The sequence below is a fragment of the Typopeltis vanoorti genome, chromosome 17 (assembly GCF_054136105.1).
Source record: "Typopeltis vanoorti isolate ZY-2024b chromosome 17, IOZ_Tvanoo_1.0, whole genome shotgun sequence".
Classification (NCBI taxonomy): Eukaryota; Metazoa; Arthropoda; class Arachnida; order Uropygi; family Thelyphonidae; genus Typopeltis; species Typopeltis vanoorti.
The window spans coordinates 17,183,888-17,204,207 of record NC_143565.1 but is presented as its reverse complement, the minus strand read 5'-3'; the positions used below and the strand labels follow the sequence as shown (position 1 = coordinate 17,204,207).

Genomic DNA, 20,320 nt, shown 5'->3' with positions numbered 1-20,320 from the left:
AGACTGTTATCTTAAGATCAACTCCTATATAGCTGTAAAAAGCTTTTTTTAAGTATAAGAGGGCACCAAATGAGGACTTTAGATCTTTTGTTCATTACAATTTAAATTGTTTCACTCTTACGTCATGTATAAACTATATCATGCTGCTTTGTGCTCTGAAGATGCTGATTTGAAATTCAACAAACTATAAGCCAGTTTATTAAAGATGGTTAATAAACATTTTATAAAACAGTTCATTTGGTGTTGTCAATACCATTAAAATAATTTATGAATTTCTTTATATAATCTTTCAAGAAGAAAATAACTTTTGTGTAGAACTTGTTTCACTTTTGTTTAAATTCTCTGAATTCTAATAGTTGGAGATAGTTATCCTCCTGCAATTGATAACACACACTGTCATGCACTTGCACTTTTTTTTTATTGTGTTTATCTCTTTTTAACTGTGTTGAAAATGGCTAGGAAACCTAGGTGACATTTCTACAAATAATAAGTTTTTCTTAACATAAGTATTATTTCCTTGTCATATAATAATTTTATCATCTCATCAGTTGGAATACTAGTAAAATCAGTTCTGCCTTACATCCCACATAACAAGAGATTGAGATCTTTCTTCTTGGATTACTCTATCATCAAACCTCTTTGCTGAATGCACATTACAACTATTGCTTCTATGCCATCTTTCCTTTTACTGAAGGCATTACTTTACTTCTGAAACACTATTAACTCTATACAAATATAGATCTGCTCAACCATTGAATACTGTTCTTGCATCTGGTGATGGTTGATTGGATTTTAACAGTATAGATGTGAACACAGATGGATAAGAAAATAAGTATTTATTAACTTAATTGCTAATATTTCACTGGTATTCTATCCAGTATCTTCAGAGCACACAAACAAAGTTTGTTACATTAGCGAGATAACCGCAGTCCGCTGTAACAGTGGGACTAGTATGAGTAATTGTAGCTTGCAACACAAAGACTGAAGTCCTAATTAGGCACCATCTATGTTGAAAAAAAAAAAAAATGAGGGAGAAAAAGCAGGTATTAAGTTTTTTTTCAAATTTTTTTTATTATCTGATGGTATTATTACACCAGATCATAGAGGTCAAGTTCATGTATTTTATACAGCATCTTTTCTGGGTTGTTATAGAGTTGACATTTGGAAATATTCATACAGTTTAGCAAATGCATTGGTGATGCTTCCTCGATGTTACAGATTTTGCAGGTGGGGAAGACTTTTATGCCATTGCTAAACTTGATTGGTCTTGTGTGGCTGGTCTTGAGGCGAGAGATCATGTTAGTGGCACTGCGATTAAACTTGGAGTTGATGGTAGCTCCTGGGTCTTCTGCTGAGTACCAGTGGTGAGTCATGTCCTGAAGAATTGATCTTTTTACATTTTCTTTTGGGGTGGTTTTAAAAAGATCAAAGTCTGTGGTATCACTTGATGTTGTGGCCATTTTTGCTACTTCATCTACAGTTTCGTTTCCCTTTAATCCCACATGGGATGGGATCCATTGGAAGATTATTTCGGAATCCCTATGTAGTTTATGTTTTTTGCTATGTCTCTAAGTATTTCTTGATGGCTAGTATAACAGTTCTTAATAGCTTGAAGGGCTGCTAAGGAATCTGTGAAAAATATAAACTCCTTTGGGTTTTGTTTGTCCAAATATTGCAGTGCTGTAAGTTAAGTTAAGGGGATAAAAATCCCTTATTATTTTTCAGCCAGTAAGTGAAACTAAGATCGAAAACTACAATCTGTAACGTTTCATGCCGACAAACTGTCAGCGTATCCAAGCGTAAGTGACCACTTGGTAGTGCCACACCACGGCAACTCGTTGCAAAGGTGGAGCAAGATCCCTCGCTGTTCTTGATATTTTCTCATAATGTAAAACACACAGCTCTTAAGGGATGTGGTACTGTTTAACATTATGAGGAGAGGTCACTACCCAGACCGGTTTCAACCTTTTTTGAGGTCTCATCAGTGAGTAGCTAGACCTAGAATATCAGAGTTTAAGTGAAGAAAACTTACATACTTTTGCTATACGATTGCCCGAATGAGCTGTGTATTTTACATTATGAGAAAATATCAAGAACAGTGAGGGATCTTGCTCCACCTTTGCAACGAGTTGCCGTGGTGTGGCACTACCAAGTGGTCACTTACGCTTGGATACGCTGACAGTTCATTGGCATGAAACGTTACAGATCGTAGTTTTCGATCTTAGTTTCGCTTACTGGCTGAAAAACAGTAAGGGATTTTTATCCCCTTAACTTATCAACCTCGCCAGAAAAAAATAGCCGTTTGGCTTTTCATTGCAGTGCTGTGTTAATTGCTATTAATTCTGCATGGTATGAGTTGCATCCAATACTGTTAGTTGTTTTTAGTTCTATATTATGAGAGCCATAGATCAGTACACCACTCCCAGAATTGCTATTTGGATTTTTGGAGCTATCTGTGTAGATCTTTGAGTCAAGTCCATATTCCATTATTTTTGAAAGGGGTAATGATCTCAAGATTTCATGGTTTTCTAGGCTTTTTTTCTTATGTTTCCCCATTTCAGGGTTGATAACTAGATAACTATATTTTTCCTGTCTTGATTTGGAGGAAATGCTGGGTAGTTGGCTATTTTATATGGACAATCCAAGGGAATTTTATTTTCTTTGATTTCATGCATTGTTGATTTTTTCTTTATTCTGCTTGTTGGTTTCCAGTTTATAAAATGTTCACTTGTTCTATGATGTGCAAGGTTGGCTCTTTTTTCAGCAAATTTGGTAAGATTTTCTTGCCACCTAATTTTTAAAGAAACAAGGTTGGATTTGAATTCTGCTATTTCTCCAGAGTTGTATTCCTTAGTCCACATATGATTTTAGCTGCATTTTTCTGAATTTTTATACGCTTGTCTAAACTGGTTTGTGATGTTTGCATTCAGATTGGCGAAGCATATTCCATCATGGGATGGATAATAGAGGTATTATGTGACTTTTAAGGTTTTAGCATCGGCTCCTACTCTTTACTTGAGATACTTTTCATGATATTTAGTCTTCTTTTTGCTCTGACTGCAACATTGTTGATATGTTTATTGAAGCTTAGTGATGGATCCAGAGTAACTCCAAGGTATTTGCGGTTTTTGTTAAATGTAATTAGTTGACTGTTTAGTTTAATCTTTGGTCTCCACTTTCTGAGGTAGTTGTTAATAGTAAAAACACAGATTTCTGATTTAGTAGGGTTAATTTTGATTTTTTTGGTTTTCACATTATGTAGCTAAACTTTCATTGGCTTTGTTTAAGTGACCTTCTGCTGTTTTTTTTTGGTTGTTGTGAGCTGAGAATAGGACCAAATCATCAGCAAACAGCTATCTTTGTTTCTTTATTTATATTTTTATCTAAGTCATTCAAGTAGATGAAAAAAAGGAGTGGGCTCAAAATGCTACCTTGAGGGAGTCTCTGTCTTATTTTCACTTTCTTGGAAAAGATATCATTTATTCTAACTCGAATTGTTCTATTTCTTAGAAAGTCAGAGATCCAGTTAAGAACTTTCCCTTCTATTCCAATATGACAAAGTTTGGAAAAGAGTTTCTGCCTCCACACCTTGTCAAAGGCATTGCTAAAATCTATAAAAGCTGCAATGGTGGATTTGGTAGGTTTGGTCTGGAAGTTATCTTGAATTGTCTGGGTTAAGTAGAAAAGTTGATCAGTTGTTGAGTGATTTCTTCTAAAGGCAGCCTGAAAATATGGTATTATACTATTTTTGTTTAGATAGTAATTCAAACGTTGGAGTATCATTTTTTCCATTAATTTGCCTGGAATTGAAATCAGTGAAATTGGTCTATAACTTCCTGGTTGGTTTTGCAGTTTGTTAGGCTTTAAGATTGGTATGATTTTGGCTGTCTTCCAGTCTTTCGGAACTTTTCTTTGTTTTAGGCTATTGTTGTATAGGCGAAGTAGCCAATCTAGGGCTAGGGAAGGAAGATGTTTGATTATAATTCCTTGTATGTTATCTGGTCCACATGATTTATTTATATCTAGTCTCTCCAAGGCATCTCCCAATTCAGAGATTGTAAATGGATCCCAGAATAGTTTGTTTTGATATTTGGGAGTTTGCAGCATTTTAGCATGTTAGTCTCACTTGCCTTTGGTAGTTCTCTTTGTAAATTAGCAGTCATTTTCCAAAGTTTGGTATCTGAAGTGTTTGGATTTAAGTTGTGGCAAGATTCTTGCCACCTAGTTCTTTGTAATATATTATATTTTTGTTTAATTTCAGCATTTATCTTGTTGTACTCAATCCTGGTTTCTGGAGAGCTTTCAATTTTTAAGATATTAAATAACTCATTTTGTTTAGTTATTTTACTGGCAAGTTCCTGGTGAACCTTTGTGTAGTTTGAAATAACTTTTCTCCTGTAGCCCTTTGGGATACTTTTCTTTGCTGCATTTAGGATAGTATTCTTCCAGGTTATATAGTCTTTGTCTAAGTCATCATGGTATGTGTGATCTTTCAGCATTTTACTTACTTCATCCTTGTATTTCTCCCAATTTGCCTTCTGGAAGTTCCAATGATATTTCTTTTTTGGGTGGGTCTAGTCATTTTTGGGTTCAGATTGATTAATATTGGAGTATAATTGCTTCCTACTGGTTCCAAAACAGACCAAATAGCTTTGTCATGAAGATCAGGAGACACTGCAGTGATATCTAGGGCATCTTTTGTGCCATAAGCATGAAACAGATAAGTAGGTTCTCCACTGTTGAGAGTTATTAGTCTTTGTTTCATCTGAGAAATTACTCAGGTTTTCTCCTCTTGGGTTTATTTCCTCAGAACCCAATAACAGGTGTTTGCTATTCATGTCTCCTAAGATAATGGAGTTGTCTTCAATGAGATGGGATAGGTTGGAAAGATTTGGTCCAGATTTGTCAGGAGGATGATAACAATTGAATATGTTTAATGGCTTTTTACTTGGTTCCTGACAAGTTTTGGATTATTGTCAGAAGCCCTCCTTCATTTTGGTCTGTAGGCCTATCTTGTCTTATGATTTCATAGTTTTTAATGTTTAGTCTGTTGGTTTGTCGAAGTTTGGTTTCCTGGATGCAGATAATATCAGCATCATGTTTGTCAGCTAGTACTAATAGTTCATTTAGTTTTTCTTTGCTTGCTGGGGTAACGATACCATTTAAATTACATTGGATGATATTAATATTTCTTGTAATGGGTGGAATGATTTGCTCATTTTTCAACTCTGACATCATTTCCAAATCAAGTCACATTGGCTGCCCCATACACGGTAGCATAAGTATAATCACTGAAATTTGTCTCCGTGATGGGAAAAAAGAAGAAATGCTGCTGTTGTTAGATCATCCAGAGGGAACTATGAGGAGGTGACAGTCAGACTTTGCCCTCCAGTATTAATAAGTAAGATATAAGTAAGCAGGTATTAGTAAGATATCTAGAGTGCTTAACAAACACCAACTATGCACCGTATTTAAACCTTATGTGAAATTGGCAACTCTCATCCGTTCACCTAAGGACAGATTCTCTCCTTTATCACATTCAGGAGTCTGTGAAGTGCCCTGTTCATGTCATCGAGTCTACTATGGACAGACAGGAAGAACCTTGGACATCTGCCTCAGTGAACACAAAAATATATATATATACAGCACTTTCGCTATGGCAAGTCGGGTCTGGCAGACCATGCTTCGGACCTGCTCCCCCCCCCCCCTTTTTTTTTCAACTTAGATGCCATCTAATTAGGACTTTAGTCTTTGTGTTGCACGCTGCAATTACTCATACTAGCCCCACTATTACACCAGAATGCAGTTGTCTCGCTACTGTAACAAACTTTGTTTGTGTGCTCTGAAGATGCTGGATAGAATACCAGTGAAATATTAGCAATTAAGTCAATAAATAGTTATTTTCTTATCAATCTGTGTTCACATCTATACCGTTAAAATCCAATCAACATGTGTGACGAACACATAAGCCTTTCCACATGGTTAAGAATTCTATTTGGGGATGGTGTCCCTAAAATACTTGGCTCAGTACAAAAGAGAGCGATTAGGTTGATTAATGACTCGTATTTCACAATTCACTCCACTCACTCTCACACAGGTGTTTATTTCCTGCAGCTCGTATCTTCTACAGATACTTCCATTAATGTTTAACTGAACTGGGAGCAATAATTCCTCATGTACAGCATCTACTCAATGCTCCTTCACAGTTCAGCTCCAAACTCACAGAACAGATTTCTCCTCCTTGTTCATTCCTTCTACTGCTGGAACAATCTCCCATCTTATGTTTCCTAAGGAATGCAATCCACAAAGAAGAAAAACAGTTCTTTAAACTAAATGTGAACAACTTCCTTCATGCCTATCCACGATACTAATCTAGCATTGGTTGGTCAACCTCTTGTGCATAGGATTATCATTAAGAAAAAAGAACAAAAAACTTGTCTATTCCTTAAACTTTGAAGACCACATTCCATCATTTCTGTCCACATATGCACAATTCCATGCACAAGGCCAGTTATTTTCATAACTTACTGCTGTATCTTTTCAACTGTCTCCCCATTTCTCTGAAACCCATTTTTTAGTAAAAAATGCATAACCAACATCTAAGCCTTTCCACAAGAATTACGATAATCCACGGAGATGATATCGCACGTAAAGCACGCCATTATGGTAAAATGAAGTTAAAGCTATCAAGACAACTGAATCGTCTCGCCTTCCTAAAATGCTGCCAGGATAACCAGGTAATTCCTAACTGTGTCAAATTCAAGCACCATTCTTCGTATTTATAACCACTCCATCCAAGCCTTGCTCAGAGAACAAATCGCCACGACTCGCCGTTTCCTGAATAATGCTAACTTAGCTATCCAGGCACTCAAAGATGACCTTTCAAGCACCAAAATTTGGTCCATTTTATACAACATCTCGTGCACTACAGCGGAGAAAGAATTTAAAAAAGAGCTCGATCTCGAACCACAACTTCCTACTGAAATGGTAGTCAACCTTTTGTCATTTAGTGTGAAACCTGAAGCACTTGACGCCCTCGTATGTGGCCAAAACTTCACCATTGCACCCAGAAGAATACCTGCTGAAGATATTATGATATGAAATGAATGCGGGATACGACACCTTCCAAACCACGTCGCCAACGATATTAGACTGAATGTGGCTTGTGTTCTGACCATAGCTAAACCACCAAAAGCCAACATGTCCAGTAAAGAAATTAAATCTCTACTAGAATTAAAGTAAAACAAGAAAATAATAATCACCAAAGCTGATAAAGGGAACGCCACAGTATTGCTTAACCAAAAGGATTACACAGGTAAACTGAAAGCTGTATTGTTAGATCGGTCTACTTACCTCCCTATCGAGTACAATCCCACCAACTCACAAATTAGAAAACTCCACAGGCTCCTTAAGAATGTCACTTCTTGGCCTGTGGAAATCACTAACAAATTAAAACCATTTAACTCCATTTTTGGGAGTCCATATTTATGGACTCCCAAAAATACATAAGGAAAATGTGCCATTATGTCCCATAGTGGATGGCATTGATTCCCCCACATACAAACTAGTTAAACATTTGGCCAAAGCTCTCTCACACTATACTGGCAACACAGCTTCACACATAAAAAAACTCAGCCCACTTCAAAGCCAGCATAGAAAACCTTACACTCAAACACACTGACATAATGGTCAGTTTTGATGTCTCCTCCATATTCACAAATGTCCCACTCAAAGAATGCTTAGAGCTAATCCAAGCTAAATTTCCTCCTGATATCACACCTTATTTCAGTTCACAATGAACTCAGGCTATTTTGTTTGGCAAGGAAAATTCTACAAACAAATAGAGGGGACAGCCATGGGTTCACCATTCTCCCCACCCTTGGCCAACTTTTATATGGAGACTTTTGAAGAGAAAGCCTTAAACTCTGCCCACAAAAACCAACCATTTAGCTTCGCTATGTTGATGATGTGTTGGCTATTTGGCCACATGGCTCTGATGCACTCCTCTCCTTCCTAACACACTTAAACAACCAACACCCCAGAATCAAATTCACCCTGGAAGAAGAAAAAAACAACTGCCTTCCTTTCTTAGACACACTAGTCACTCACTAGCCTGATGGAACCTTGGTTTTCTCAGTCTATAGAAAACCCACCCATGCAGGCAGATACATTCACCAACAATTCCACTACCCCTCCTCGTAACAATATGGAGTCATTAAGACACTAAACAACAGGGCTAAACTTATCTGTTCAAATGACAATGCCCTAACTATAGAACTAAACCACATTCTCAACACTTTCTCTGCCAATGGCTACCCCCCCCCCCCCAAATCCAAAAAATATTGAAACCTGTAAACCACAACCCCCGCCTCTCCCCCTCACAAAAAGGATTACTCTAAATTCATCACCATACCCTATATCCGAGGCACCTCGGAAAAAATTACAAAAATCCTAAAAAAACATGACTTAACTTCTTGTTACAGACCATATAAAAAAATTGGCATCCCTTATCCACTCTACTAAAGACCAACCTTCCCCCCTAGACCTACCTGGTGTGTACCAGGTCCCTTGCAGCTGTAAGCTGTCCTACTTTGGCCAAACAGGCAGAACAGCAAATATCAGAATTTCAGAACACAAGGACTACATCCGGTTTCACCAATACAGCCACTCTGGTCTTGCTGACCATGCGCTGGATACCTGCCATAGAATACGGTGGAAGAAAGCCATGATAATACACCGTAGTAAATACAAATATGAAAGGCTTTTTGTGGAATCAGCTTCAGTCCTAAGAAACAATCCAAACCTCAACAAATTTGGTTGCATGAGACTGCCTGAAATTTGGGAAACCTACATCAGAAGACCTTCAGTCCAATCGCCCAAGAATACCAAACATTGCCCGCTAGGGGGCACCATCAGGACTTTAGGAGAAATAATAACTTCCTACTTCTTCCTCACTTACTGTTTGTTGTGCCTGCATGCACGTGTCTTGTTCTTAAGTTTCTTGAAAATGGCAATGTGACGTTGCCGAAATATTGAAGTATATTAAAATTTATTTTAATGTATATCCTAGTTGACATTGTAATTTCCTTAAATTATTTAGTAAAAAATGCATAACCAACATCTAAGCCCTTCCACGAGAATTAACACTTATATTAAAAATGTACCCTATGTGGAAAAAAGTGTCCAGACATCAGTGCTATTTAGACAATACTGCATTTATTGCAAAATCAATACAGTTGGCTCACCTTTGGCCACAATTACATTGTGCAGTTTTGTTGGCAAACTTTCAATGAGATGCTGTAACTAGTCATAGGTATATTTTGCCATTCCTCGAGCAAAGCAGTGGTTAGTTCAGACACAGAAGTTGGACATGTCATTCTAACCCAAATTCAACGTTCAAGTTCATCCCAAAGGGCCACTATAGGATTGAGGTTGGGGCTTTGAGCTGGCCACTGCAAAATCTGGCAATCTGGCATATCCTCAAATCATGTTGAAATGGAGCATGCTTTATGGCACAGTGCATTGTCATGCTGAAACAAGAATGGTCTGTCTCCATAAAACTGGTAAAGTGTAGGCATTGCAGCATTGTCTAGAATATCCGTGTCCTTCATGTTTCCATCCACAAACACCAACGGTCCAAGTCCATACCACAAGAACATCCCCAGACCATCACACTGACACCACTAAATTTAACATTTGGGATGACACATGCTGGCAGATACTGTTCACCTCATATATGCCACACCCAGTAGCAACTGTCAGATTAAAAATAGTGTTGCAGGATTCATCACTCCATACCACTCGTTTCGAATGATCATCTAGGGATAGATAATGGCTTATATGCAGCAGCTTGGTCATGGAAATTTAACTTCTGCAGTTCCTTATGAACACTCTTCATACAGACACTGTTGACTCCTGCAATTCCTTGGTGATGATTTGTGCAGAGGAATGATGTTCACAGACAACACATTTCAGACCTCTCTTGTCCCTTTCCATCAATTTATGTGGCTTTTCTGAACATTTCTTGGTAGACGTAAGTCCCTCATATTTCCATTTACTAATAATGTCTTTAACATTATAGTTGCTGATAAGGCACCTTATAATAACACCTTGTTGGAAGACAATAAACTCAACACGTGTAGCCATGTCTCACAAGCAGACAATATACAGTACTGCATGATGTCTGAGGAGCTCACCCACAGTTTTAAAGGAATACTGGCAGATGTGATCTATTATAATGTTCCATTTTTGTTGTGGAACAAAAGTGTCCAGACACTTTTTTCCACATAATGTACATTAAAGCTGTTGTTAACTCCCTAGAACATTCTCTGAAGACATGGTGATATACTATTAAGTCCCATATCCTTGTTGACATCAAGTTTACTCAATTCCTCATATACCTCCTGCTCACTCACCATCAGTGATTCCTCCCCCATTCCCACTGCTTTAAAGTTCTGCATTATGTTACAATCACAAGGATCTAATACTTTAATGAATTGCTCATTTAACACCTCTACTATATCCTTGGTGTTTATCATTCTCCCATTATCACTGACCAACATCATCCTCTCATAATCATTCTTTCTTCTACTGGACATGTGTTATCATAGTGTTGTCTATCTTCCTTTGGATGTGATTATTCCTATCCAACCTTTTCTATTTCTAAATTTCTACACCACAGATATTAATTTGTCTATAATTGCCGAATTAATTATAGCATCAATTATGGGTTGCAAAAGTTTGTTGATAGTCAGAAAAGAGAGAATATGATAGAAACATTTACTAAAAGGATTTTGTGGAATTGATATCAGCACTTGGCTAGAAGGACAAAACAAGGGGTCATCACCGGAAATCTAAGAGCATGTTTAACAAGGAAGTGGGAACTAGAATTTTTAGTTGAAGAGTGGTGAATGAGTAGAATAGATTGTCAAAGTTTTTGCTGTGAGTATTTTTTCTGTCAGTGAGTTCTAGGAGAGGTATGACATTGTGTGGATAGCTTGTGACTCCTGAGGCAATTCTTCTGATTCTATGGAGGTACCCATGCAATAAATAAATACAGTTACAACTGTTCATAATGCTCCCTTTTACTGGTGTAATGTACTCTTAGAATATGGCAGAATGATATCAATATACTGCCTGCTAAATTACTTTTGAATATCCAAGCTTGTCACTTTAAAATGTGTTTCTTTGTTTATTAGGTGGTTTGATGTACTCTCACGGTTTCCAAGAAACACAATCAGAGGCAGACATAAAAGGAATGCTACCTTCCCTGGGGGTAAAGCTACAACTACTGTGACAGCAACAAAAACAACTACTAATATAGATAATGCAAGTACCATTTAACTTTTACATTAAGAATAATTATCATTCACTGTACATTACTAATTCCATGTCATTTCATGTTGTATAGAGAAATAGCAAAAATTTATGATCTATGGAATAGTTAAGTTTAAGGAGTGCATTGAAGTTAAGAAAAACAATTAAAGAATGTGAATAATTATGCATCCAATTAAGAATAATTGCAATTGAAGTATTTGAAGTCAGCCAGTTGCATATGCTGTTATCCACTATTATTATTATTAGTTATTTTAGTAAAGGGATAAATTGAGTATTATTTTAAAAATGTGATCCATAGTTTATTCCAAAATGTGTATGATAAAGAGAAATACAGTTAAACGTTGTTGTAACAGGCAAGAAAATAATGAGATCATGGCTGTGTTTAATGAGCAAAAAGCTGTAATGACTTTCATTTTCTGCATATTCCCATATAATTGTTCACTTATAACAAGTGTAATACACAGATATACCATACAAGTTTTGGTAACTATGCAAACATTCTTAATTGCTTGGGTAGTTCTTGGAATACTTGGATCTTGGATTAGACAAAAATGAAAGGAGTAACTTAGCCTTTATGTCCACCTACATCAGATTACAGGCTGGTTTATAACCTAATCTTGTCCTTGGAGACCATCTCCTCACTACCTAGCTTTCCAGTGTCTACAAAATTACAATACACTTAATGTTAAGTGTTGTAGTTTATACAAGCACATTCATACAAATAATATCTAGGTATGTAATTATGTTAATTTTTCTCTGTTATACGTTTGTTTGTTTTTATCTATTTTTTTATGGATTATTAGAATTAAAAAAAAAAAAATAGGAGGTAGATTTCATCACTGATATAGCAAGTAATGGCTATAACAAAGAAATTTTGTCAGTCCCATGCTCTTTATAACCAAATATGACTGTATTCTGTTAATTATTGCTTTCATCTTGTTCCTTCTTTTTTTTTTTTTTTTCCACTGACCTGTTTCAAGAAATCCATTAAGCATATTATCATCATCAAATTTCTGATGTACAATGAAATTTTTTTCATTTGGTTATACTGTAAATTAAAGATGCCAAGAAATTATATTCCTGATTTCATCCTTTATCCAAGTGTAAGCAAACAAACTTGCCATGTAAAGTAACTTCACAACTTCGCTACTTGAATATAGAAGCTATAGAAGCTAATGAATTAACATCAATTGCCTTAGTATCCCATAATGCAATGCACATATCCTTATGGATAAGTAGAATGCTCTGAATTATGGGAAGGGCCACTACCCAAACTGGTTTTGACCTTTATTGAAGTGAAAAAGTAAAAGGGTGTTCATCTTAGGCCTAGAGTAGTTAGTAAGAGGTGCAAGAGAGCCTGATAGTATTAGGAGAAAGAAAAGACAAAGGCTATCAGTTTCCCTTTTCACCAATCTCATGCAGATGAACAACCAAAAGACCAATTGAAACTAAAGTGCAAAGATGACTGATATCCAATTGGTTAGCCTTATATGAGTTTAACCACCTTGAGTTAGTCTTCTCTGCCTGGGATTGCTCTCCAGTCATCCCTGTGATTGGCCATAAGACCACATTGAATTAAGAGGATGAAATCATTTGAAAAAAACCTCTTGTACCAAAAATAGACAGAATTTTATTCCCCCCCCTCAGTGAATATTGCATAATGTGGGTATAAATTAAAGATGCCAAGAAATTATATTATTCGTTTCATCCTTTATCCAAGTATAAGAAAACAAAGTTTGTGCATGAAGTAACTTCATGTCAGGACAACTTGTATATAGAGGCTAATGACTTCACATTAATTGCCTTAGTCCCATAATGCAATGCACATAGCCTTACAGACATATAATGCTATGCATTATGGAAAGGGCCACTACCCATACAGGTTTTGACCTTTACTGAGGTGTGTTTAAGTGTGGGGGATACCACTCAGGCGATCCCTCAGATCGCCTAGCAATGAGTGACCCTAAAGCTCATTTAACTCAGTGGTTCGACTCAGTGACAGGCCCACTTCACCACCTAGCAGAACCGTAGACTCAGCTGTGGCCCCACCCAGAGATAGGCAAACACCCACAAACTGAGCAGAGCTGCTCATATCTCAGAGAAAGCTTCTGCATTAACACATCATTTAGCCTCATATATAGAGGTTAAATGACTTCGCATCAGTTGCCTTAGTATCTCATAATGCAATGCACGTATCCTTAGAAACCAAGAATATAATTTCTTGGCATCTTTAATTTATCATATAACCGAGTGGAAAAACTTGCAGCATAATGTGGGTGGTGTCCATACCACCTAGCCAAAAATTTGGTATTCCTAGAATGCTTCTTTCTAAATGCAAAAATTGTCTGACTGAACAATAAAATTTCCACAACACAATATTATAAAGTATTTGTATGCCATATTGCTGGTTTTCAAATCCATGTTTCTTTCTAACCTTCCAAAAATAATATTTTAATTAATTAATTTTAAAAAATCAAACTTCTCTTCCCATTGCTGACAGATGGTGGATACTGCAAAAAAAAAACCTTGTTCCATTGTAAGTAATGGAATGCCCAACACATTACATAATCTTGTAGTAAGACTTATACGTTGGTTAGACATAACTGGAAATTAATTTACGGAATTGACAACGCATATAAAGTAAATTAATTAAAGATAACTTTAATGAATCACTTCTATATTTCGGCAATGTCACATTGCCATCTTCGGGAACATAAAGATATGGTATGTGCACTAAGGAACTAACAAAGCAAATGAGGAAGAAAATAAGAACTAATTTTGTTCCTAAAGTCCTAATGGTGCCCTCTTGTGGGCTAATTTGGTAGTCTTGGCAGTTGGGCTGAAGTTCTCAAAATGAAAGTCTCCCAAATTTGGGGCAGTTTCATGCACCCAAATTTGTTGAGGTTAGGAACGTTTTTTAGAGCTGCTGAAGATTCTTTGAATAGTCTTTCATATTTAAACTTGCTGCGATGGATTATTTTTGTCTTCTTCCAACGAATTTTATGGTGGGTATCTAAGGCATGGTCTGCCAGCCCAGAGCGGCTGTACTGGTGAAACCGGATGTAGTCTTGGTGTTCTGAAATCCTGATATTTGTTGTTCTGCCTGTTTGGCCAAAGTAGGACAATTTGCAGCTGCAAGGGACCTGGTATACACCAGGTAGGTCTAGGGGAAGTGGTTCGTCTTTGGTAGAGCGGATAAGGGATGCCAACTTTTTATATGGTCTGTAACAGGAAGTAAGGTCATATTTTTTGAGGATATTAGTTATTTTTTCAGAGGTGCCCTGGATGTAGGGGATAGTGATAGACTTGGTGTAGTCTTTATTGTGGAGGGGGGTTGTGGTTTGCAGGTTTTAGTATTTTTTGGATTTTTTTGGGGTTGTAGCCATTGGCTAAGAAAGTGTTGAGGATGTGGTTTAGTTCCATAGTCAGGGCCTTGTCATCTGAGCAGATTAATTTTGCCCTGTTATATAGTGTTTTTATCACCCCATATTGTTGTGAGGGGGGGTGGTGGGATTGTTGGTGAATGTATCTGCCAGTGTGGGTGGGTTTTCTGTAAACAGAGAAAACCAAAGATCCATCAAGCTGGCGGGTGATTAAAGTGTCTAGGAAGGGGAGGGTGTTGTTTTCCTCTTTTTCTAAGGTGAACTGGACTCTGGGATGTTGGTTGTTTAAGTGTGTTAGGAAGGAGTGGAGTGTATCTGAGCCATGTGGCCAAATAGCAAACACATCATCCACATAACGAATCCAATTAGTCGGTTTTTGTGGGGCGGAGTTTATGGCTTTCTCTTCAAATGTCTCCATAAAGAAATTGGCCAAGGGTGGGGAAAGTGGTGAACCCATGGCTGTCCCCTCTATCTGTTTGTAGAACTTTCCTTGCCAAACGAAATAGCCTGAGTTCATTGTGAACTGAAATAGGGCTGAGATATCGGGAGGAAACTTGGCTTGGATGAGCTCAAAGGTTTCTTTGAGTGGGACATTAGTGAATAGGGAGGAGACGTCAAAACTGACCATTATGTCAGTTTTGACGTCTGTGTGTTGGAGTGTGAGGTTTTCTATACTGGCTTTAAAGTGGGCAGAGTTTTTTATGTGTGATGGTGTGTTGCCAGTGTAGTGTGTGAGCGTTTTGGCTAAATGTTTGGCTAATTTATATGTGGGGGAATCAATGCCATCCACTATGGGACGTAATGGCACATTTTGTTTATGTATTTTTGGGAGTCCATATAATCGGGGGGGTCTAGAGTTATAAGGTTTAAGTTTGTTGGTGACTTCCACAGGCCAAGAAGTGACTTCCTTAAGGAGTCTGTGGATAGTTCTGATCTGAGAGTTGGTCGGATTATATTCAATGGGGAGGTAAGTAGTACGGTCTCGTATTAAAGAATTTAGCTTACTTTTGTAGTCTTTTTGATTGAGTACCACAGTGGCGCTTCCCTTATCAGCTTTGGTGATTACTATTTTTTTGTTGTTTTTTAATTCTTGTAGGGCTGTATATTCGTTTTTGGATAGGTTGGATTTTGGAGGTTTGGCTTTCGTGAGAACACCGACTACATCCAGTCTTACGTTGTTGGCGATGTGGTTAGGCAGGTTGCGAATTCCACGCTCTATTTGGATCATGATTTCTTCAGCAGGTATCCTTTTTGGAGCTAGGGCGAAATTGTGACCACGTGAAAGTGCGGTGAGTGCTTCAGGCTTTAAAACTGCCGACGAGAGGTTGACTACTGTGTTGAGTGGTGGCTGGGGTACAGAAGTAGAAGTCTTTGTCAGGTTTTCGTATTTTTTCATGTGTCGACTACGTACTTTTTCGAATTCCTTTCTTGCCGATGTGCATGAGATGTCATGAAGTATTGACCATAGATCAAGGCCGAGTGTGTTAGAAAGCTCTTCCTCTAGCGCCCGTAAGTTTTTGTTTTCGTCGGCAAGGAGAACGCGCGTCGCGGTAATTTGTTCTCTTAACAGGGCGAAGCTAGTGCGGTTGTAAATGCGTAGAGCTTTCTCGGAAGTGAAACGGTGCTTTAATTTGACCGAAATATAGAAGTGATTCATTAAAGTTATCTTTAATTAATTTACTTTATATGCGTTGTCAATTCCGTAAATTAATTTCCAATTACATAATCTGTTCGAAATATGCAAGAGGGTAGCTGTCAAATGCATCTTCTACTGTTTCTAATCAGTAACAGATATCAAGATTTTGGATCTTCAATGTTAAAGTACTTCCATATGTTGGTATTGACCAGAAGATGGCTATATTCAATTCTCCAACAAGATCCCTTCTGTTAGGGTATCATTAGAACTTCAATAAGTTATGAAACAAAGTGTTGTTGTCATTACCCAAGTATGGAAGTTTGCAGCAAAAGATATTAAAGATTTCTTTATACCAAATTTTATTTTTTTTAATGGAAAGAATTCAATGCCAGAATGTTGTAGTATTCAGGAACAATCTCGGCTTTTGGACATTTATAATCATTCTCCCCAAACAGGAGAAGATGTTTTCTTCAGGGTTGCCACTGAATCTCCAAAGTTTGGTTCTTGTTTTCAAACTCTTATTTTCTTGAATGAAGTTTGTATATTTGAATCTACAGTTTACAGCTAAAAGATGCTCAACTTTGATTCATTTTAAAACTTTCTTATACATGCTTCTTTTCAATATGAAATTCATTTTATCCTGCTCAAAACTAAATATTGATTACTTCCATTTCAAATCCTCTGTATACTGTTGTCCTGAACTAGTGGGAAAACATCACTATCAGCAATAACATAGTCAGTGAGACTTTTCTTATTTCTTGCATCTTCTTTCTGTATGAATTTCTGCATATTTTTATGTTTTAACATTGGGTTAGTAATAACTAGTCTGTGTGTCCTGAACAAAAATCCAGCAGGCACTTATTATTACCTTCTGCTCATTTCTCCAAATTTTCCCGAAACATTTCTATATGTTTGGTAATCATTTCTTACTCTGCTGTTTAGATCTTCAACAAGTACCAACTTTTCTTTTTTTATTGTTAGCTGCCTTCTCTGATGCCTCCAAAATTCCTCTATTTCTTCCTTAGTTGAACCTTCTGTGGGATCGTAGGCGCAAATAAGTCATTATCAGTTCCTCATTCTGATGTTTACCCACATCTCTACTTGATATTGCCTGCCATTTAAGATGATTATCCTCATATTTAGTGTTGAATGTTTAGGCAATAGCAATCAGAGATTGTTATTGCCTAAATCTAACGTTTTGTATTTGTTGCTTTGAAAGATCTCACCTGTTTTTGTCTTCCTTTTTTCAGGCAAGTCTATTATGTCAATATAGTACTTCTGCTAGTTCCATTTCTTTTCCATTGATGTTTCTTACATTGATAGTATACCAATCTTGAACTTTGTTGATGTTGAGTTGGGATGTGTTTTGGGATTTGCTCCAGTGGCTGACTTTGCACTGTTTGTCCCGGTTCCCTGACAAAAAAAAAAAAAAATGGAGACCTTGTTTAACTGGTCAACGTCCCAGTCAGAATGATTTCTGTTGTGTTTTACAATAATATTACATTGTGATTTAAGACAATAAGAATACATTTTGGTCAGCTAAATCCCACATTGTCAGCCCATCCTCGTTCGTTCAGTATCCAGGTAGATACTTCAGTGTGCATCATGAGAAGTTGAGGAGTTGACATTAGGTCAGAAGCTCCAGTTGGTTCTCTGCATTCCTTAAAAGGATACATGGACATCTCCTTCCAGTTATACAGTTTTGAACCTTAAGCATCCCTTTAACATATTATTATTATTAATACCCTACCTCCATGGAATTTAAGGACTTATCACAGAAGGTCTATTCTTTTTCATGCAAAAAGATCACCGAACAGTGCCTTAAACCTATTCACTCACCACACTTTCAGGCAATGTATTCCACTCACCAATCACCATGCAAAGAACCTGCTTCTCACTTGTATTCCTTGTGAATAGGAAGAGAGGGAATATGTCTCAATCATATTCCCCTCTTCTTCTATTCACAAGGCTCTTTGGTAAGTTGCATTCTCTCAATCTCTCCTCAGAGATTTACCTCCTTGCTTCTGCATGTCAATGTCCTCCTCATTATTTCCATAATCCATTGGGATGTTTTTGCAATTTTAGCAACATGACCCCTAAACTTCAAGTGTCCACCATCGTTCCTAGATTACTCGTCTCCTCCACCACTCCCAAAATTTCTCTATCAATTGTATACTCTGCATCCCAACTTGCCTACCAAATTTCAAAACTTTGCAAAATTAAATTGATTGTGCCACTCGTTTTCCCCCTCACATAATCTATTCAGATCCTCCTTCTTTGCCAATGATGCAAAGTTGGGAAGAACTATGAGAAGTAGAGCAAATATTGTGGCCTTGAAGGAGGATCTGAATAGATCCTCCTTCAAGGCCACAACAGTTAAGCATCTCCAGTTAAGCTAGTCTCAATGTTATCAGTGTACAAATTAAACAATAATGGTCCCAAAACAGATCCCTGTGGCACTTCACTAGTGAAACTTCCTCGTTTGGGATACCACTCCTTCATACACAATCTGCTGATACCTATCCGACAGCCAATCAACTATCCAACTCGTTAGTTTGTTATCTAATCCCACCTGTTTCAGTTTAGCTCAGGGGTTGCCAAACTTCTTTGACCATCGACCCCTTCGAGAGTTCCTTGACTTTTTATTGACCCCCTCTATTTTACTATTACGTAATTATAATAGGATAAGCAAATAAGACGCTTGTTGGTAAACACGTCATTTTAGCCTACTTGATTGATCTCCATAACTATTTTCATGACCTTGCTCCATCTTACAGGTCCTATTCATGTTGCTGTTCTGACGATTCACCCTTAATTGCGTTGTCATTCAGGATGGAGATAATTCAAGTCAACCAAATTAAATATTACCCGTACAATGATGTCTTATATTTTTCTATCGACCCCTAACAATGTTATATCGACCCCTGGAGGTCGGTATCAACCACTTTGGCGACCACTGGTTTAGCTACTAGCTTGTCTTGTGACAGTCTACCAAGGGCCTTTTGAAAATTCCAAGTATGTCATTGTATATGCATTTCCTTTATTGAGTGAATTTGGCACCCTGTTGTAATTACTAAAACATCACCTCAACCTAACAAACCCATGCTGACCATCATAAAGAATTCTGCTATTAGCAACTCATTCATCAACCTTCTTCACCATACCCTCTACACTCCAGCTTCTCTTAATGTTGTCTTCGTGAGGGTGAAATACACCAATAAATTGTTCATTGCCTACTTCAACTGTATCCTCTGCATTGGTTACCAGTCTGCTGGTGTCATCAACTAGCATATGCTCTTCATGCAACTTATCATTATCAACATTCATCTTGTGTTGGCTCCATAGTGCCTTCCTCTTCCAGATTTCATGCTTAATCTCTTCATTCATCCATTTACTCCTACCTTGTTTAGTCTTTTCACCTTTGGAATACACTCGGGCATCGCTTCTGTTAAATAGCTCTTGAACAATGCCCATATAGCATCTGTCTCCTTTCCACTCAATTCCATTTTTCATGCCATACCCCAAACTGTCTCCTAAACTCAAAGCTCAAAGTTTGGGAAATCCTAATATTCAGAGATTACTATCCCTAATTAGGGATATGATAACACCTTAATATTATTTTTAGAAATCACTGTGCATCACTTTCCTATTATAAAAATAAAGGAGAACAAATAAATTCTTATTTCATAAAAAAGAAAAATTAGCATAAAAAGTTACTTTCACAATAGTGTCTACAATCAATATTAAACGGTCAGGAGAAAATCATAATTTGAGATAGTCGAAACCGTATTCAATTCAGAAGTGCAGTTTCTTAATCATCAAGGAGATATAGAAGCTGTCGGTATGTAGTTATGAGATATTCAAGTAATTAACATTCTAGTTCTGGATTCTATCTATACATATATAGATCAAAGCTATAGCCTTGTGTTATATTTTCAGTATAAAGTACAGAAATGCCTCTTCT

General features: G+C 37.2%; 1 protein-coding gene across 3 annotated transcripts in view; it reads left to right on the top strand.

The window, feature by feature from the left end:
• The window catches only part of LOC150097192 (uncharacterized), a 336,086-nt gene that overhangs the window by 181,820 nt on the left and 133,946 nt on the right, over nt 1-20,320 (top strand). For all 3 annotated transcript variants that reach the window (XM_090406866.1, XM_090406865.1, XM_090406864.1), the window contains exon 5: nt 11,199-11,328. In XM_090406866.1, coding sequence (XP_090262992.1) covers nt 11,199-11,328 — 130 coding nt within the window. The remainder of the gene's footprint in view (nt 1-11,198; nt 11,329-20,320) is intronic.